We start from the raw sequence: 20,820 nt of genomic DNA, 5'->3' as shown, positions 1-20,820 counted from the left end.
CATTTCAGATGTTTGTTTGTGTAGAGAATTTGACTCCGAGTATAACAACTCGGACAGTTCCCACTGTTTCACACGGTTCATCTGACGGACTCTGGGCAGAGCTGGTTCCAAGTTGTTTTTCTTTACACAGCATGTACGCCTTGTGCCATGTTTCTTCTGATGTATTGATTTGCAAGGCTTTTCAGGGCCCTACTGTATTGTTTCACTTTTTTGCTTCTGAAGGTTTTTCCATTATCATTTCTCCCCTGTGATCTATGCAAAACGTGCTCTAATGTCCCATGTTTGAAGCTGAAAAGATGGTGTGGACTGACATAATAATGTGTAAATACTGTAAAAAGTAATGGATCAGTGATGCTGAAGTATGTGAATTCACCAACAGGACAGAAAGGAAATCATGCTAAAACGATGTAATGATGAATGTTGTCAAATATTTTTCTATATTTTGAAATCATGAGAAAAATAGACAAAGAGGGAAAGAACTGTCATAAGAACACTACAAAGGGAATGTTTTTATTAATTTATAAATTCTTTGCCTAGCAATATAACATTTGTCCTGGTGTCATTTCTCATTGTCAAGTCAGCGGAGCCTGTGGTGCATGTTGTTAGTCTATGATCCATAATAAGATAAGAGCGGGTCCCTTTGTGTAAAACTGAGCAGAATGATCTCTCCACTTGTGTTAGGCCTTAATACCAACCAGTGAAGGACTGCATTAAGGTTAAAGCCAAACACTGAAGCTCTGCAGAATTTAACAAGAATTACAGGGAAAATGATAAAAAATTATCTTAACTCATTTTTTATGCACACCTCGAGTCTGAGCCTTGAGATGTGAACCACTTATTAAAATACTTAATAGGCGCGCACACGAACACATTGCACAGATCGAGCATAGAGGTCATAGAGAGAGAATATGTTTAGCTTTAGTCTGCAGCAAATAAAAAGATCCTAATAGACTTCAACACATCAACCAGTTGAGAGCTGAAGGATGTTTAGAAGTCAACTGAAATGCAGAACAGGCACATATTTAGTGCAGGTTAAATTTGTCTTATAAGGAAACAGTTACATCACATTTAACAGTCAAACGCATTAAAGATTTTTCTCGAATAATTATTTGGAAATTTATGAATGAACATGCGTTGATTAATGCTGTTTTTTTATTATGTGGTTGATAGATAGTGTTAATATATAACTGTGGTCACACACTGTGCTTGATGGATATAACGTTTAGAGAGATGCTGGATGTGAATGGTAAAGGGCACAGCTGCAGTGATCCACATGTGATCAGAAACATGGATAAAGTTTTGAGCTAAAACAACAGCAAATACTGGAGCTGGCTTGGCGGTCTCCTAGCAACAGCCAATAAGAAGGTAGATGACAGAGGCAGGGTCAGGTGTGGAAGGTAAAAGTGAGAGGAGGGGATGTGGTAGTGAGGAGCGGAGCGTGGGGCTGCTGCGTCACTGACTGCAGGTAAGACACAGGAGTTTGTGCTATTAGTCAATATTATAATGCTTTTATACAGTTAAGAGTTGTCCTCGATTTAGATGACTTAGGATAAAGTTTACCCCAGTGGGACAAACCTTCATCATCCTGACTAAACCTACATGTTCTGAGCACTCACCAGATGAGACACCGCATCCACCACATCTATAATTTAGTTTGGTAACACAAGTGGACGACGAGGCTACAAGCAAAATGTCATTTCTCCAACATAACTTCGCTGACACATTACAGTACAAGCAGCTGCACCTCCGTTAACCAGTGAAAAAGCTGATAGTGTTTTTAAAGGTTTCCTTCAGGATGTTTAATTATTAAAATGTTTAGCAACACATACAGCAGACTGAGTGTACACTGCTTAAATTATTCATGTCTTCGACACAAATGCCAGACTAATTTAAATATATGAAATAGAAGCTGTGCTGTGGGTGGAGTTAAAGGACATTGCAACAATATTAATAACAAGGTAACATACGGCTCATTTATGTGTTTTACAGTACTTTCTACATTGTGTTCTTTTTTAAAATTTTCAATCAGATCCTAATTTTGAAAATAATCCTTGTACTGTACAGTAGCTACAACAGTATAGCCACAAATGGCCTCTAGCTTTGGTCAGTCATACAGTAACACTGAGGTGTCAAATGGTAGCAGCAGTATCGTCTTACTAATGTTAACATGAGTGCAGAGTAGCTAAAGTACAGCGAGAGGATGCACAGAGACAAAGACTAAAGATCCACAAGCCAGACTCGCCTACATGAAGACTGAGCCTCAGAAGCACAGGTCCTCCAGACTTGACTGTTCTGTGGTGGTGCTGTCAGTCAGCGCCAGAGATCAGGTTAAACCCTTTATCGCTGAATCTTAAATATGCAAAATAAAGTAAAAAATACTACCATGATTTCATTATTTATATGTATCAGTATACATAATTTATGCTTCTGAATGCTAACCACATCATTCCTGTGGTGGTGGGATAAAGGTTTGGGGCCATAAATTTGCTAATGTCTTCCCAGTAAAGAACTCTGGAGTTCCGGTATCATCACAACCCATCACACAAAAGGACAGACATCCTTCACTGTGGTTTCTCAACATCACTTTGTTCTGCTTATGAATAAAATATCAAAGCGGGGTCTATTTGCAGATCTGGGGAGTTGAAAAGTATTGTTGCGTTGACATTGGTGCCGTCTCTTTGCCTCCCACTCTCGCTCTCACTCTGGATGCTTCTGGCTGTCTGCCACCACTTGAAATGCTAATAGATTTCGCCGTGCAGAACTCACACTCATGAGTTCTTCCTGCCCACAGCCTTGTCTCTCGTATGGCCTCCCTACCCAGCTCTATGACCTTTTCATGAGCTGCTGTTCACTTGGCACCACAACAACAGCATTAATAGACGACTCTGGTTGAAAAAGTCGGAACTCAGCTGACTGACAAAAGTTTACCAGATCTGGGAAGCTACAACCTTTGATATTAACACACTTATTCTTTAAAAAAGTGGTGTCTAGTTTTCATTGTAGTAAAATCTCACTACCACATACACACACACGCTGGATATAGTACAGTATGAATTACCTCACATTTTGGGATGCATTTATGTCAATACATTTCTTAATGTGTGTGTTTTTCTTCCCCTTTCTTTGTATCTTTTAAGTATAAAGATCATAAAGATGTTTGTGGGATCTCCTTTGGGCAGCAGTCCCACCTCTCCCATCCCAGGCAACAGCCCCAGTCCTGATTTTCAGTCCGACAGTCCATCCCCGGCTCTCCTGTCCCACTCCCTTCCATGTTGGGCCACACAAGCACAATGTGACCTGGCTCGAGCAGAGGCAGAGTTGCGTCAACTCCAAGCGCGTCACACAACGGAGACCGAGTCTGTTAAGAGGGGGGTAGAGCGCGCCGTCCTAGGGGCGCGCAGAGAGGAGCGGCGCCTGCTGGAACGGGTGCAGCAGGACCATCGGGACATGGAGCAGCACCTGGAGCAGGTCCAGAGGGAGAACTTGGCCGCGGCGCGGGTCAGCCAGTCTCTGCTGGACCAGAGGCTTCGCAAACTGGGCCAACTTCAACAGCAGATTCAAGAAGTGGGTCAGCAATCCGCTCAAGATGCTGCAGACCACAACCTGCTACTGAAAGCCATCACAGAGCTGCTCCAACCCTGGGAAATATCTGTGTCCTTAAAGAAAGTGAACTTTAAGCCCAGTTCCCAACCTAATGCCGTCATTTTCGGAGACATTCGTGTGCAAGAGCAAAGTCTGTCTCTGCACGGTGGAGGCTGTGGACCACAGGGACGGATGTGTGCTCTTCATTCGCAGGAGATGCAGAGTGAACACACAAACCACCAGGATGCTGCAGGAGAGAAGAGCAGCGCAGCACATGTCTGCACCTCACCAACAGGCAGAGCTGTAACAAAGATCAGCCTCTCGGCCCACAGTGACCTGGAGACGGAGGAGGTACAAAAGCTCTCCTCAGCAAAAATATGTGACTGGCTACCAAAGTGTGACCAGTCACAGTGGGAGCCATCTCAACATGAGGTGGATTCAGCCTTGTTTCAGCCACAGGGTGAGGATATACTTTTGGCTGTCCCTATGCATCAAAATATGAATACCGAAGGCAAGGAACACAAAATGAGTCATACTAGAAAATTTTACTCTCCCAGGAACCAAAGGAAGTCACTTAATGTGGCGTCTGGCAGGAAGTTCTCCCCCTCACCCGAACGGCGACAAGAGCACACTAAGCTAACTCACTGCCTGAATTTAGACATTCTGAAGGAAGACAAAAGTCAAGAGTCCAACAGTAGACGCCTGAGATACAGCAATAATGTCCTAACGTATCCCCGAATGACTCAACGAGAGCCTCTAATCAGCCAGAGCTGCCTCGATCTCTACTCCAGGGGTCGCATTCATTGCCTCAGCCAGTCGTCTGACGAACACTCCCTAGGTACGTTGGGTGACTCTGGCCGAGCCCCATCCCCAACGGACAGCCTTGACTCGAGCTATACCTTCATTGTTAGTGACTCTAATAGCTACAGTGCAAACAGGGGCTCTTCAAATTTCAACTGCCGTCGATCAAAGTCTTCAGTGGACTTGACGCACAAGACACACCCTCTGATTAGCAGTGGAACAAACCAGCATGTTGGAGCGTGGAGGGTGAAGTATAGCAACTCCAACTCAATGTCAAGCTCCACAGCAACATCCCCCACTCTCAGCAGGGGGCATAAGGCCTCTGGCGCAGGACATGTCTGTTCAAACTCTAGAGGTTATGATGTTCTGCACCAGCCAAAAACAGAAATCCCAGAGACTGGTTCAAAACACCCTTGGGAGGCCAGGTTGTTATCCATGTCTCTTACAGATGGTGCCACCCAAGAGTCAAAAAGAGGAAGAGGAGACCCAGCTCTGGTGGAGCTGGAAGAGGAAGGAGACCCAACAGGGTTCAACCCCAGGAGTGTCCAGCTTATCAGACAGTTTGGGAAGCAGGGTTCGGGTCGGGCTGACTTCACCCTACCAAGCGGTCTCCATGCCACAGCACAGGGCCAGCTCTTTATAGTAGACTGTGGAAATGCACGTATCCAGGTATGGGTTCCATGTACTATCTCTGAGACACATGTATGTACATGAAGCTGCCTGTAACTTATAATCTTCTATATATTCTAAATCTTCTATAATTCTACACTTTGAAACAGGTGACTGACGCTGTGGGTAACATTCTTCAGCAAGTGACGTCCCCAGCTTCTGATGGCTCAGCTAGAAGATGCCGGAATTACTTTGATATTGCAATCAGTGCTAAGGGCCTGATTGCACTAAGCTGTGCAGCAGAACGAGCCCTGCTTGTCTTCAACCGGCATGGCCGCCTGCTGCAAACCTTTGGAGGTTCCGGTCCAGGCTCTGGAAAAGACGACCTCGAGGCTCCCAGGGGTGTGACGGTAACCAGGTTGGATGAATTCCTGGTGGCTGACATCAGAAAAGGTACCCTCATTGCCCTAAAGCTCGACCCTAAGACAGGATACCGTCTGGAACGCACAGTGGTGACTGGGTTTCACCGTCCATACTTGGTAGCGACTTGCTTGACCTCAGGTATGATAGCGGTGTCTGAAAGGGGCAACGAAATGGGTCGTGTGCCCTGTATCAAAGTGCTAGAGCCAGGCTGGAACACAGTGAGAGTTCTGGGTGTGTGTGCTGGCATGGGCCCGGTCCTAGCGTGTCCCTGGGGCATCTGTATGGACGAAGATGGTAATGTGCTTGTAGCGGACTGGGGGGAGCAGCACAGAGTCCTCTTGTACCCAGCACAAGGAGTGGGCTGGCCGTTAATAACCCAGGGCTTGAGTAGCCCGCGTGGCCTCACCCTGCTCCCCGGGGGGCAACTAGCTGTGTCCGATAGCATGAACCACTGCATTAAGGTATACCAGTACAAGATGGTAAGGGGCTACACAGAGTGAGTTGTTGTTTAACACTGTGGTGAGGTCTCAAATAACCTGATGTACGGTATATTTTTTACCTGGGCAGTTTTCCTGCTGCCTATGTGTCACTACTTAAACATCGAGACCATTAATGTATTGATTTAAGGTGGGTTTGCATGCCCTCTCTTTTTCAGTGTTGCTTTTTTGATGTGTAGAAATAAGACACATTTGACTGTGACTGACGTTACAAACTCCTGCAAATTGTACATTTTTTCGCATTGCCACTGATCTATAGTGACAATGACTCAAGCTTGGTGGCGCCTTTCAATCCTCCCACTCCCTTCTTTCACCAGCAGCATCTCCACCTCTCTTTGATGGATTCTGTATTTAACACATGAATATGCTGATGCTGGAAAGCTCAGAGTGGATGAATCATCTGCAGAGGAACCAGACTTCCATCCAAACTCTTCTCTGAAGGTGTCTGTTCACAGCAGATGTTTAATTCGGGAGGCCAACGCTTATTTTAGATCAGGCAGGGGTATGAATGACGCTTCCACAGAGTGGTTCATTTGTGGGATACTTTCCACTTCAATGTTATTTACCATGAAATTATAGTCAGCTTGTTATCCTTTTGTTTAAGACATGACATCTCAGAATCTGCAACAGTGGGTGTGGCTGGAAACATAAACCTTTTTTTGCTTTTTTTCGTTTGTACATTTATTAAATAAAGAAATTATACTAAGTGACAAACAAGCTACTGTGGTACTTGTGAAATATTAAATAAAAATTATTGGTTGATATTTTGTGGGCTTATTCATAGTTCTTTCATTAGGCTTGTTTGATCAAATGCCAAAATAAATCAAGTAAATCTTTGCATCATCAAGTCTTTCATCAGGAGTGTCAGCATAATTGCAGCCCTACCACAAATAAACAGTCTTTCCAGAAGTGTTGGCACCTCATCAGATGTTGCAATAGTGAAAATACAAGTTAAATTTCAGTACATAAACCACTATAGAAATTCAATCTCCAAAAACTGAACTGAAGAACTTAAGCAGCAGTCTGACACCCACTAATTCACATTTCCAAGTAAAGAGAACCATAAACGCTTTGTTTCCATCTAAAATCAACGGGCTGCCACGTCTTACAGATCAAACACCCCCTCATTATCCGCCCCAACCCTCCTCACGTCTGCCCTCCAGCGGCTCTGCCTCATTTTTGAATCAACACTAAATTAAATATAAAAACTCTTTAACATAACGATCTCCACTTAAAGCGTTCCTTCTTTTCAAGCCCAGTATGGGCCAATTAGAAGCAGGTTCACACTACTGTAAGTGCAGTATTTCACAGAGTTCCTGTTCCTGTTTCCAACTTTGACGACAGACATATCCCCCGACTGTGTCTACTTCCTGGATATGCTCCATATTTGCTCACAGTGGCTTGTTTGGGGTATTTGCTGGAACCCATGGACCATGCACATTTGCTGGGACTGTTCCACATTTCAGGCCACCACAGGTGTCGCTGCTCTTTGCTCTGTAATGCTGTTTGTTCTGGATGAAACAATCCTTTGTACATGTTGCACAAGTCAAACACACTTGCACCCGGCGCTGCTCAAACGGGACTGCAGCTCACCTGTGCAGGTGGACGGACGGTGCTGGTCGGGGTGAGTCAGTTGTTTAAGCCAGGCGGGTCCCGAGGTGAGGAGAAACCTGCAGCTTCTGGAGCGCATGCACACGAGGCGCATGGTTGCGCGTTGTGGCCACTAGGTGCTGCTGGCTCCAGGTCTCAGACGTCTCCATGTGTGGAATGCCTCCTCTCTCTGAACGGGATCTTCCTGTTTGCCTCTCAGCAGATCCACCTGTTTCCTATCAGCTGTTTCCCTTCTGATGAGCTATCCTGTTTCCCCATTGTTCTGCAGTCAGCCAGCCATCTTGTTTTCAGGCCAACCGGCCAATCAGTCACCCAGCTTTCCTTTTCCTCTGTAAAGACCCCTTCCCAGATCTCCCCCCACTTCATTTGCCTTGTTTAGGGTGAACGAGTTGAAAAATGAAAAAAACAACGTCTAGTAGAAGAGCATTGTCGACTCTTATGATGCTGTATGAAATAATAAGTGTTTACATCACCGATGAATGTGCTTATATAAGAACACCATAACCTTGTGGTCACTGTATTCATTGAGGCTGTTGCTTTAATTCGCACTTGAGCTGTGGAGGAAGAATTATGGAAATGGCCGGGCTCCTACGCGCCAGGCACCAGCATACATTTACCAGGTTATTTACAGAGTAGAATCTCGCAGTGGATTCTTTTATCAGCAGCTCCTGCTGCGTTGTTGTTTCCACCTCTGCTCACACCTGGTGTTTACCGTCTACCAAGCAGCGGATTTGATCCTTTCTACAAACATCACACGTGCACGTTTCTCTAAACAAGTTTGGTTTAGTGCTCGCACCGTGTGCACTGATGGGCTCTTCTTAAAAGGGAGCGGTGGTTGAAAGCTGAACTGCTGACCTTTCATGCTCGCTCTTCGCCGTCGAGAAGCACACAGCTCTATTCCTTTGTCAGTCATCCTGTGACAGCGCTGAACATTGCATTCAAATGAGAAACACTTTGCTCCCACACTCTGCCCTTTAAAGTAAACACTCCAACAGTGGAACTCGGAATTTTCAAACTTCTCTGGAGCAGAACGTAGAAATAGAAACATGTTCATAATGCAAAATAAGCTCTTTTTTAATGCTGATATACTCCTATGTGAACTGTGTTAGTGTCAGCACATTTACTGTTATTATAAAGAGCTTTAGGAGCAGTAGCTTTAAATAGAACCACGGCTCTAAAACATGAAGGAAGGAATGCGTACTGTAGGTCCAAAAGCATGAAATAGAACCAAGTCTGATGCACTGATCAAACACTATCATACCAGTGATGCAAGTGAGGATTCTAGTTTATATAAGTCTTACATACTTGCCTAAAAGGATTCAATATATGACAGCAAATCACCAGTGGTCCCGTCTATCGAGTCCTCACTGATGTGAAAATAGTCCAAGAGTGCTTGACTGTGCAAACCCAGGGGGCCGCAATCAGCCCACAGCGAGACTTTTATCTCTGCGTGAAGCCGCCACATCAGACGCGTTCCATGACATTTAGGTGTAAAGTGCATAGAATACAACATAGAGATGAATTCACAAAGATGCAGACAGAGAAGAACTCAGCAACGTTATGGCAAACTTTTCCATTTTAATAGATGTAATTAAATATTAATCCTGCGAAAATGAACTAGAAATTTCTTTAGGCCACAAACAAGTTTGGATTTAACAACACGCCCACATCCACCCTCAGCTTTTATGGTCCAATTTTCCTTCCTGCTTGCTCACAGACACACTGAACACGAGCCAAGTTGCTTCAGTAAATCTGATCGTCTTTTATGGTTCATACAGAATCATGAACTGGGTCAGGATTTAGAAGATTTGTTTTTCAGCAAACTGCTCTAGATTGGCCTGAGGGATGCAGGCGGTTATAGTAAATACCAAAGGCACCAACTTAAAGCTCTAACAGCTGTTCTTTTACTGAAACACAGGGATCTGCAAAATTATAACAATAAATTAAACATGCAGCCTTTTATGGATGTTTTCAGAAATTTTAACAAATAGGCCTCATTGTGTGTGAGAGCCCTGCTCCACACACTCCACACAGGAAGGACAGGACTGTAAACTTCCACGACACTCACGTAGCTGTTTGGTGGAGAAAGACTCCACTTCCTCCTCATCTGAAGCCCAATACTAAACAGTTACATCTGAAAACCCCTCTTTGAACTCGGGAACAGTCTCCATCCACAACAAAGCTGTTAAAATTAAACCAAAAATAACTGTGGTATTTATTATTACTGTACCACAAATCGTGATCCATGAATTGGACGATGCTTTTTCCAAATATCTACGTAACCAAAACCAAATATTGCGAAAGACAAGCAGCAAATGCTTAAATGTGAGATGAGCCACAGGATATTTGGCAGTTTTGCTTTATAAATAATTTTCTCTAGCCCCATGGTTAAGTATTGTGTTTCCAGTAGTAAACGATTTTAGTACATATTCACATAAAGTAATAAAAGACATTATAACAATCTAATCTTGGTCTCTGACACCAGTCACAGCGGCGTCTCTCTCTTGTATAAGGCTGCACTGGTCGGTCCTTCAAACTGTAGTTTGATGGCCCGTTTCAGCTTAAGCTGTGGGTCTGTGGTTGTCATAGTGTCCATGACATCCATTGGCAAGGCACTGCAAGGCGGGACTGGAGTGAAACCGTAGCAAGCAGGTGACAAAATGTTCTTGTGGGGTACAGAATCCCAGGCTTCCCCTTGAAGCGGGCTCTGTAGCCTGTAAGGGTAGCCCAGGGGAGGGCTCTCCCGGGTTTTAGCACCGACTGCCGGACTGTCCTGTCCTGGCATTATCCCAAGGGAAGCCATGACTGAGTACCATTTGTCGCCGGCGTCCGCTTTTTTAAAGTTTGGGTTCAGTTTGATCATGTTGTCTTGATATTCAAACCCAGAGGACAAGCCTTTCTCTGGCAGTTCACAGTGCATCATGGCCGTGACTGTACAGGCGGTGGGAGGAGGGCTGGCTTTGCGGGGCCTCTGGCTACTTCCGCGGAGGCTGCCCATGCCTGAGCTCCCCGGTGGTGGGAGGGTGGAGGGGCGGCTCCGGCTGCGGGGCAGTGAGTGCTGCTGGATCTGCTGAATGAAGCTGAGGCTGTCGGCGGGCACCGTCTGGACGGTGGCCAGCGAGTGGCAGGTGGATGAGGCCTGGGAGCTCTGCATGGAGTGAAACCGCTCCGCAGTAGAAGCAGGAGACGATAGTGAGGAGGAGGACGTAACAGCTGTGGCTTCGCCTCTGGTTTTCTCTGAGGAGCCCGAGGAGATGTGGGAGATCTTGTTGGGCTTTGCAGGTGAAACAGTACCCGAGCTAGGTAGCAGACCTAGGTATGGCTTGGCTCCATAGCTCTCCAGGAGCCTAACAATGTGAATGTGGCCGTGTTTCCCAGCCACTTTGACCGGTGTACGGTTATATTTATCCACGTGATTGGGATTTGCGCCTCTTTCCAGTAGCATTGCGACAATGTTGGTGTGTCCTTCCTGGGCAGCAATGCTCAGAACCGTTGCCCCCTGGTGACAAGCGAGGTCAATATTGACCCCACTGGCGTCAAGGAGGCGACGTCCCACTTCAGCGTTTTCCGTCCAAGCCACCGAATGCAGCGGCGGCCTCCCCGCTTTGTCCTGTGCGTTTGCGTTCGCGCCGTGTTTGAGAAGCAGGTCCAGAATCCCCAGGCGTCCCTGCCAGGACGCCACGTGAAGAGCGGTGCGGCCCTCGGCATCGCGGGACTCCAGCGGCACTCCCCCTTTCTCGATGAGCAGCGTGGCCATGTCAAGGAGCCCCTCCAACACCAGGAGGTAGAGCAGAGGCCTCCCCTCGGCGTCCCGCACGTTGGTGTCAGCCCCTCGCCTCATGAGCAGGTCCGCGACCTCAGCATGGCCCTCCAGGAGGGCAGCGGTCAGGGCGGAGTGCCCGTCATACGCCCTGTGGTCAATGGGAGAGCGTCTGTCCAACAACAGCTTGACTGTGCCCCAGTGGCCTTCCTGGGCAGCCAGTATAAGAGGAGTGCGCCCTTCGATGTCCATCTCCCCCACACGCGCCATGCTGCCCTGCTCGGTCAACGCGGCGCAAACGGCCCGGTGGCCTTCGCAGGCGGCGGCGTGCAGCGGCGTCCAGCCCAGGTCGTCCCTGTGATTCTCATCCAGCCCTCGGTCCAGAAGGGCGCGGACCACCTTGATGCTGCCTCTTGCCGCCGCCAGGCAGAGCGCCGTCCTCCCCTCGCAGTCAATGGCGTCCACCGCCGCTCCCCAGAAGAGCAGCCGGGACACGGTCTTCATGTGGCCCATAGCTGCCGCTGCCAGCAGGGGGGTGACGGCAGCCGCAGCCGTGATGCTGCCGTCCGGGCCGGCAGTCTCGTCCACATCAGCGCCAGCTTCTAACAAAAGCTCCACCACTTCGTCGTTTCCCTCATAGGCCGCAAGCAGCAGCGGCGTCATGCCGTCATTGTCCCTGTGTCCCGGATCAGCGCCGCGCTCCAGCAACAAACCCGCCACCTCACCGTAACCTTTGACCCCTGCTGCAGTGGGGACACAGAGGGCGGCGACAGACAGCGCGGTGCGGCCGTCCCCATCGGCCAAGTCAACGGCCGCCATGTGGTCCAGCAGAATCTCCACTACTTCGTGGTGTCCCATATATGCAGCGGCGATGAGAGGCGTGCGACCCTTGCTGTCAGCCTTGTCGACGTGTGCGCGATAGCGAAGCAGCGTCAGGACGACTTCCTCGTGCCCCCCCCAGGCGGCAGCCCTCAGAGCGGTGCGACCGTCGCTGTCGCATCCGTCCACGTCGGCCCCCGCGTCCAGCAGGAGGCGCACGGCTTCGTTGTGTCCTCCCCAGGCTGCCGAGCGGAGCGCTGTCCATCCTTCACTGTCCACGTGCTCCATCATCCGCGCCGCCTGGGCGCCCTCGCGGCTCTTGGCCCACCGCAGGAGCGCAGACAGCACGCTCACGTGGCCTTGCCTGGAAGCCAGAGTCAGCGGCGTTTGGCCTTGATGGTCACTCATCAGTGCGTCGCAGCCACGTGACAGGAGAAGTTCAACTAGTTTTGCAGAGCCCTCAAGTGCAGCGTTAAGAAGCAGGGTCGGCTCATCTGTACAACCAAGCTGGTTTTCATGCAACCCACTGTCCAAGAGTCTCATGGACACTTGTCTTTCAAATGCCTGTGGTAAATTAGTTACCTCATGGTCTATGCTGCCTCTTTTAACACTTGAGTCGGCATCAGGACAACAAGTTGCAGAGACAAGCCCGCTCCTCATTAGGAGCTGATGGGCTGCCTGACTGACCAGAGCAGGAGGGTGCGATAGGAGGGTGGTGAGTGCACGGCTGCAGCTGGGATTGAGAGCAGGCACACCCGCCCACAGCATCCACAGAGCCAGAAACGAGGGCTTATCTTTATGGTGACCTGAGCAAACTAAGTGTGTGGCCAGCTGGCAAATGCGCTCTGTGTCGAGATGTGGTCCCTGCAGAGTCAAGGCCATGGCGAGCATGCTGTGGCCCTCGGTTCTGCTACACAGGTACTTCTGTGTGCAATACTTCACATCTATTAGCCACTCTGCGAAGCTGGCGTGAAAAAGCAGTTTGGTGCCCCCCGCGCCATCGATCAGAAGAGGAGAAAGGGTTCTGAGCTTGTCCTGGAAGTCCTGCTGACTAAGCGACGTGTCTTTAGTCCACACGGCTACAAACAGCTGTTGAGGCGTGAGTGGCCTCGGCGCCGCTAACAGCACATTGAGGAGAGGCTTGATGTAGACGAAGAGCCCCCGGGGGAACAGCCTCTGGCAAAGCCACAGGTAGAGTCCGTTCAGGGTCCCAGGGATGTCCCTGATCTCCCGCAGACCCACCAACGCGGCTGCCACGCCATCCAGCACGCGCTCCAGGAAGAGGAAGCAGCCGCCGCTCTTGATGTGCAGCAGATTGAGCATGTCGGCGGTGTCGGGGGTGAGCTGCCGGCGAAGAGCCGCGTCCTCGTCCAGCCTGCACAGGATGTACTGCTGCACGTCGCGCACCGGCAGCGGCTTCCGAAGGTCGTCCAGACACAGCCTGCGAAATCCTACGACAGAGGGATGGAGCACATAAAACCTCTACATAGCTGAGTCTTACACTATTTGGCATAAAGCAGCTCGGATGAGGTGTGAGGGAGCGTTTCTTCTGGTCCCTATTCGCACTCCCAGTAACATTAATATTCAGTTCAATGATGGAAAACTGGAGAGTGACATTCAATGCTGCTTTGAAAGGCCGTCATCCATCACACCTGCGCCTCAGGTAGTTTACAGTGATGTCTAGTCCCATGAAGGTGCAAATGAAAAAATGAGCTCTAGCTTTCATTATACCTGAGAACATCTTGCAGACGGCCTTGTTCTGACGGCGGACAGAGCAGACCAGCAGCAGCCAGGCCGGCAGCAGGTGCTGACTGGTTGCCAGGAGCTCCGCGATGGACCCGCTCCTCTCACGTCCTGCACCCGCACCATATGCTACATCCAGGGAGTCCACCACCAGCATCAGGGCCTGGGCGGGCGGGGGAAGGTCCAGGAGAGGGTCCAACACTGCTCTGCAGGAAACATGACCAAGGAAATGAAGTCAGAGAAACCTCTCAAACTCATTTATTATCACGTTTTAAAAACTGCAGGATTTTAGATTCATATTCACAAATATGTACAATGTGACATGTGTTTTAACACATTTAACCCAAATGAAACACATTCTAATGAGCAGAGCATGAAAACTGTAAAGTGATGACTGTTCTGCTATAAACCTGGCAACACACACCCTGCTGTGACGCACGCTGACTCAGGTTAAAAGAAACCATTTAAATTTCTTGCTCCACCCTGCGCAGATACACACACACACACACACACACACACACACACACACACACACACACACGCACGAGTCGGCACAACTACGATATCCTTTTATGTCTGACTCTACTTCCTGACCCCACCTGACCTTTACTTACCTTTACTTTGTTCTGTTCACACCGACAACAATCTAAGTCTGTTCATGAAATGCTTTTTATAACAGCTACACAGTCTAGACAGGTTGAGACATTAACAATGCATCAGACAAACACCAGCAAATGTCCAGAGTGAAGACTGAGGTACAGACCTGATAAGCAAAGAAAACCTCAGAGCAAAAGTGAAAGTTTCTGACACTGGTTACTGCACAGGAATGTTAGTTATTACAGAGAGCTGCCAAGAGGAAACAACTTGCTCATCTTAATGTTACTAACTATGTAGACATGCTGTTGGCAGAGAACATAAATAAAGAAGCCTGTTACATTGTCTTGTTCTTGGCTTGACTCACATCAGTTCACTCCAGTTACATTCATTAGCTATATTAGTTTGAGATTTACAAGCTATAAAGCACACATGCTGACTGTGATTAACCTGAGACTGCAGCCTGATATAAAGGGTCACCCAGAGGCCGAGCTCACGCAACTCACCCTGCAGCAAACACAGGGTGTGAGTCCGTGCATGTGCTGTTATTAGAGCTAATGTCTGTGTTCAGGAGTGACCTGGATGACCAGTCAGCTTTAGTCACAAAACGCCTCAGAACTAAAGGCCAGGTGGGTTTGTGTGTGCTTCTGGAGGCTAAAATTAGCAAAGCGAGGAACGCTGGCAATGCTGTCAGAGGAAGCGGAGGAAACCAGCTCAGAGTGTGTAGAAAACACAGGGAAGGGGAGAATTCACCAGCTCTGCAAAATAAAAGTGCGTAAAGCTAATTTAATTAATATATTTCTCCTCAAATAAAAGTTTTAGGAGGTGTGGTTTATTGGTGACCCAGAAATGTTGGTAAGTGTCTTGTCCAAACAACACTGATCTGATCTAGAATGATTTAAATACTTTTGTTTCCTAACCACTAAATATGAAAACATTCTGTAACTAGGCTCTTCTTTGACCACCGTTGGTCCCCTGGAGTTCTAAATTTAAGTCATTTAGAGACCAAGCCTTCGTGTGTGAATCATCTTGTTACCACACACCAGCCTTGACTGTTATCATTGAGCATGTCCCACAAATAAGAGCAGCTTGAACGCCTGCATCTGGGTTACAACACGCTTATCAGACCTCTGTGCTTTACTCATCTGATTAAAACAACAGAGGAGGAGGAAGTGAGGTGGACTTTTTATTGGTGAACTGAACGCCTTCTGCTTCATTCAGCCCACGTTCAAAGCAGCCCTGGGACTGTGGGTGACCTTTGACCCTCGGCTTCAGAAGTAGTCTGAAGTTTGTTTTCCTTTCTGAACTGATCACAGGCTCCAGCTCCTCAGGTGATTCGCTCGACCGGACCGAGAGTAAGGTCCAGATGTACCTGCCTGTAAAACATCAGGAGGCCACGCCGGGTAGTCTTTTTTCCCAGGCGACCTGAACCTGACACAACCACGACCAATTCAAGCCCGTGTGCCTCCAGTTAGTGGCGGCTCTTCCCACACGGCAGAGTTTCTCTGCTGGCTGCGAGCCAGTTTGGGGGGAATGTGGAATCCAGCGCTCTGGTGCTTCACACCAGAGGAGAACAAACACACAGGGAGTGAACCAGGGTCCGACTCATTGCAGAGTAAACACGCACAAAAAAAGAGTGGAGGGAAGAGTGACCTCGCGACTGGAGCCGAGACGGTCACTGGAGGCATTTTTTAACCACTTTGTTCTTTTTCCCCCTGTTTCTGAAAGGATGTTGTGTCATAAATAACACCAGAGCATTCATTCACACTCAGGCCCATTGTGTGGGATGTGAATGGGCGGCATTATGAGAGGAGACGTAAGTATAAGACGGGGAAGGAGGAAGAAGGGCTGCCGCTTTCGCTTTCCTGCCCGGCTTCTCGGCGACAGCCGCGTGGTTTCACATTTACTGGCTAAACTCCTGTAGAGAATCACCGCTATTAAGAAAACATAAACTCGAAGGCTTGAAGCTTTTATGGGTCTTTTTCCCACAGCTTGAGCAACAGCTGCTGCTCCGTACAGAGTGAGCGGGGGGGGGGGGGGGGGGGGGGGGGGTTCTGGGGTCTTTTATGGATGTGCTGGTGACACTGCCTGGAGCAGCTGGGGATAATTAGGTGTCATTTTTCATCCACTCGTAGTGGGGTAACATGATGACATCATAAATCTCAACCATCGTCTGAAAAAGTCGCTGATCATGTAAATAACTCGGTGTCAGTGGTGGATCAGGAGGGGGACGATGGTCCACCACTATTGATGTCAGCGGCTCAACTCCCAACTTCCCCTGTCACGAAGCAAGTTTCAAACCCAGAACTTAGACGAGTGCTGACATCAACAGACTGAGACCCATTAACAGAACAAGCGTCTTCGCCTCCTGCTGTGTCCTGTTGTTTGGCTGCTCCATTTTTCAGCAGCGTCACCATTTACAGTATCGGACACCGCACATAAATCTTGAGCTGGGAATGAGCCACCGTCTTGAGCATGCACACACATGCCAGCGCCTACGTACCTTTGAGCAACGCTCCTCTCCCTCTCATTAGGCAAGACTGAAACTTCCCCAGAAATCCGATTCAATAACGAACCACAACCTGCACCACCGCAAGTAAAAGATTGAGAAATGTGACACGAACCTCCTGAAGGCGCCGTCCGGGTCCGTTTGACAGGCGAGGGGCTCCAGAGCGGACGACACCGACGGGCCGTTCAGAATCTCCTTGCACCCAGGGGGGAGGAGAGGCGAGGCCCTGAGCTGCTCCACCAGTCCCACAACGAACCTCCAGACCACCGTGCTGCGCTGGTCCTCCCTCTGGCAGAAATGTGAGGCCAGGCAGCGCGGCGCCAGCCCGTGCGCCAGCCCGGCCTTCGACGCGGGCCACATCAGCTCAGTGCACAGGGCCGTCTTCCCGGCGCCAGGACCCCCGACCACCAGGAGGCCCGGCGGCTGGCCCGGCACGGGGCGGCCGTCCAGGCAGCGCCGGACCTTGTCCAGGGCCCATTCCCGGCAGTAGAACCGCCGGCCCCGCAGCAAACTGGAGCTGCTGCCGAAGCCGCCGCCGCCGCTCATTCGCGCCTCGTAGTCTGACACCCAGAGGACACGCCGCTGCTCTGACCTCCGCGTCCCATGCTCCCGCGCTGACTCTCAGGAGGAGCTGCGGCTGATGACAGCTCTTGCAGTGCCTGAGCTTCTCCTCACTCCACGAGTTCCTGAAAGCGTTGCATCAGGTGATTATTAGCCGCCGTCCCTCCCCTGCAGGTCCTGAGGTGCGCGGCGACAGGAAGAGGTGTCGGGGAGAGGATGCGTCGCCCGGCGCCCGCTCCTCGCCTCCTTTGTTTATCCTGGGGGTTTCGTGGGGATGGAGCCGTGAGTACCTTGGCTCTTCTCGCGCTTCTCCTGGAGATCACAGAGCTGTGCTGTCGGGAATCAAAAAGACAAAGCAGCGACGAGTCAAGGAGGGAAGTGACAGCAGGCTTTTACAGATATAATGGCACCGTGTCTCACCCTTCCACCTCGTCCTCCGTCTTCCAATTACAGCCACAGTGTTTTGCTGCTCTCGGCTTCTGTGCTGCTTTCTTTACCCCCAGCCTTCCAATAACCAGAAGCCCTTTCCCTTTCTCAGCCCTCCGTTCATACCTCACACCTCCCTCTCTCTCATTCTCGTCTCGGTGGCTCTCACACGCTCCGGTTTTTCTTGTTTTTTTTTTTTTTTTTGTCTCCTCCCTCTCCTGTGCATGTCAAGACATGCACAGGAGAGGGAGGTGAGGGAGGAGAGAGGGAGGACCTGCGGCGGTGAGCAATTCCATCGTTGACAAGTGGGCGGGGTCACGTGGGGTCAAAGTTCATTCCCAAGGCAATATGACACCTCCGGAGTGAGATTCAGATTAATAACTCATGCAGCGCAGCATTTTAAAACGAGCAGCAAGTTATGAGGACCCCAAAGCCTGAAGCTCAGTTTTGAGGACAAATCCAGGTCAAGGTTCAAAAAGTCCTCTGACTAATTGAGTAACTATGAATCACTAACGGAACGTTCTGCAGCTCTCGCTTTGAAACCACTGTCACCTTCTTATGTTACACACCATGCTTCAAAAGTCCTGTCAGTCAGTTTAGCAAAGTGAAGCCAGTGAGCCGCTAGCGTTAGCGCTACCCTAACCCTAACCCTTTTAGGTGGAGAGCTGACACAGCGAGGTGGCTAAAAGCTGCACCGTGAAGCTTAAACTCAACGGAAAGGGAAAATCCACGCAAATGGTAAAAAGCCTTGCAGGAATCTGGCCAAGTTACCACTCTGATGACACGTTAAGCCAATGACTAATCCAACATCAGCTGCAATCAGATGAACGTGATTATGAGTGATTTACCACTTTGAACGGAGCCCGGGGTGAATGTGGCCTCATCTGTGAGTGATAGCGTGGTCACAGCACGAGCCACACATCCAGTAGCTGGAAAGGAACAAAGAGCATGCTTATTTTCTTGTAAAGCTAATGCATTTTTGACATGTGCAGCGTTTTGCCGGCATCAGACCGACGCGTGCCCTCCCACAGGTACACAACACAGTGCACCGTTGGACGGCAGCCGACAGCCACATAGTGACAACGCAGCGATGTTGTTTTAGCGGGTCGGTGGTGACGCCGAGGAGGAGAAGTGGCACCGGGCGGTGAAGTCGTCCACATTCTCATCCGTGCATGTGGTCTCGACAGAGCTGCGGTGTGCGAAGACGCCGTTGGATGTGGGGTTGAACAGGAAATTACATTCTTCTGGACTCAAAGAGTCTGTTTGGTGTCCGTTTCCTTCTCTATCGTTATCGGAAACACGCTAATGTGTCAAAACGGCCTCAAGATGCTTAATGAATCAGCTCAGTGGAGGAAGCGTCTGTAACCGGACTGTAAAGTGCATTGAAATGCACAGAACCACGTTGCTAGGCAACCTCCAGAGACAGTGCATAAAAGTACTGGAAGAATCGTGTTATTCATTAAGTGTTACTGCGCTACGCCACCCGACTCCTTCTGACACCGATCGTTCCTCTCAAGCTACCAACAACACATAATTATCTTACAAACAGATCCCTATAGAAGCGATAACTCCCGACGTGTAAAGTAGCTGCAGGTTTGTCCATGGGTGGGATAAACAATTGTGCACAATTATTTGAAAGTTATGTGAAAACAATGAGGAACAATATGTAGTTTTTGCAGATTCTCTCAGCATTTTAAAGACACGTTGGTGCAGGGCCGCATTTTGGGAAAATGCTTCCTCCACCTTCGTGTCGCCGTCAACTCTGCGCCTCGCGCCACGAACGCCTCCCTGCAGCGCAGCGCCTGAACGCGGCAGCCAATCAGATGCTCCGCCGTGGTCGCGCTCGCGCCGGAGCTACAGGTGATCCGCCGCAGACTCTCGGCTCGGACCGCGTCCGTGGTGCCGTTTCCATCCACACCTCATTCCGTTCAAACTCACTGACCTCAGTCGTCGGTCTCGCGCAGCCGTCGACGCCAGTTACCGACAGAGTCACACATAAAAACCTCCATCCCCCCAAAAAGACAGTTTTCACGCATCAAATGCAGTCTCACCGAACACGACTCCCGTCCAGCGCTTCGGCGCGTCCTCTTCCTCAACCCGCCGCCTGCTCCTCACGTGCTCCGCACGTTTTAGAGTCGTTTCCTCGCGCTGCCTCCGCTGCTCAGCCTCGCTCGCCTCCTTTGCTCCACCTCCTCCATCCGAAGGATGTGGAGAAGCAGAAGCGGATGAGGAGCGGGACAGCCTCTGCGGCGTTGGACACAGATGCTGGACTCCGCCACAGATGCACTGCTCACGGACTGTGTGTGAGGAAGTCCAGCGATGCCGCACGGAAATTCAATACATGGATAAAAGAGTAACAACCTGCAACTTACGTCCCATTGAACAAACAGATAAAACGACAAAACATAGAGATTTAAAATCTAAAATGAAGCATTATATCGTATTATATTATTGGTTTTAAATTATACAATTATATATAAAAGGATATGCTGCTCATTTAATGACTCAGGATGTTTCCATATTAAATTCAGTTAAAGTTATTGTTATTAAATTACGATAGCATTAGATTCAGAAGCTGAAGTGAGTCTCTGTTGTAAGAGTCTTCAACATAATCTCTAACATGAGAGTTGAGGAGTTTTTTTCTCTATTAAAAAATAGTTCTTTCAAAAATGTTCAGTGACACAGCCTCAAAACCTCTGTCATCGTTTAGCTTCCATATAAGACTTACAGGTATAAAACTACAAAATCACTGAATTAAAATTCACTCACACAGTAGAACAGCTTGTGGAAGCTGAATAACTAAACTCAATTATATCTGCTTTCACAAAAATAATCAAAAAGGTCTAAAAGGTTGAAGGTAACCCGTAGTTACAGGAAAATACTGC

At 49.0% G+C, this 20,820-nt stretch overlaps 2 protein-coding genes across 7 annotated transcripts; one reads left to right on the top strand and one right to left on the bottom strand.

Annotated features, from left to right (window-relative positions):
* Positions 1-675: 675 nt before the first annotated feature.
* On the top strand, positions 676-6,768 carry LOC114847219 (uncharacterized). The gene is made up of 3 exons (XM_029136734.3): positions 676-1,465; positions 3,138-5,052; positions 5,163-6,768. The coding sequence occupies exons 2-3, from the start codon at positions 3,154-3,156 to the stop codon at positions 5,913-5,915; spliced, it is 2,652 nt and encodes an 883-aa protein (XP_028992567.1). The 5' UTR covers positions 676-1,465; positions 3,138-3,153; the 3' UTR covers positions 5,916-6,768.
* Positions 6,769-9,081: 2,313 nt separating this feature from the next.
* ankrd50l (ankyrin repeat domain 50-like) lies at positions 9,082-20,347 on the bottom strand. 6 transcript variants are annotated; one of them, XM_029136729.3, is made up of 6 exons: positions 19,987-20,347; positions 18,784-18,864; positions 17,930-18,290; positions 17,064-17,841; positions 13,834-14,051; positions 9,082-13,553 (listed from the first exon to the last, which is right to left on the bottom strand). In XM_029136729.3, the coding sequence occupies exons 4-6, from the start codon at positions 17,492-17,494 to the stop codon at positions 10,009-10,011; spliced, it is 4,194 nt and encodes a 1,397-aa protein (XP_028992562.1). In that variant the 5' UTR covers positions 17,495-17,841; positions 17,930-18,290; positions 18,784-18,864; positions 19,987-20,347; the 3' UTR covers positions 9,082-10,008. The 6 variants fall into 6 exon arrangements, with proteins under 6 accessions (XP_028992562.1, XP_028992564.1, XP_028992558.1 ...); XM_029136731.3 differs by having other exon boundaries at positions 17,064-17,836; XM_029136725.3 differs by lacking the exon at positions 17,930-18,290.
* Between the last annotated feature and the right edge of the window lie 473 nt (positions 20,348-20,820).

This window comes from Betta splendens, chromosome 21 (assembly GCF_900634795.4).
Source record: "Betta splendens chromosome 21, fBetSpl5.4, whole genome shotgun sequence".
In the NCBI taxonomy this organism is placed as follows: domain Eukaryota; kingdom Metazoa; phylum Chordata; class Actinopteri; order Anabantiformes; family Osphronemidae; genus Betta; species Betta splendens.
This window is presented reverse-complemented; position numbering and strand designations above follow the sequence as displayed.

Bases quoted from the DNA above. Each gene is read 5' to 3' on its own strand.
- LOC114847219 (XM_029136734.3), top strand. From the start codon at position 3,154: ATGTTTGTGGGATCTCCTTTGGGCAGCAGTCCCACCTCTCCCATCCCA. The intron at 5,053-5,162 runs GTATGGGTTCCA...ACTTTGAAACAG, and splicing joins GTGGAAATGCACGTATCCAG to GTGACTGACGCTGTGGGTAA.
- ankrd50l (XM_029136729.3), bottom strand. From the start codon at position 17,494: ATGAGCGGCGGCGGCGGCTTCGGCAGCAGCTCCAGTTTGCTGCGGGGC. The intron at 14,052-17,063 runs GTTCGTGTCACA...TGTTTCCTGCAG, and splicing joins CCGGACGGCGCCTTCAGGAG to AGCAGTGTTGGACCCTCTCC. The intron at 13,554-13,833 runs GTATAATGAAAG...CCTCTGTCGTAG, and splicing joins CGTCTGCAAGATGTTCTCAG to GATTTCGCAGGCTGTGTCTG.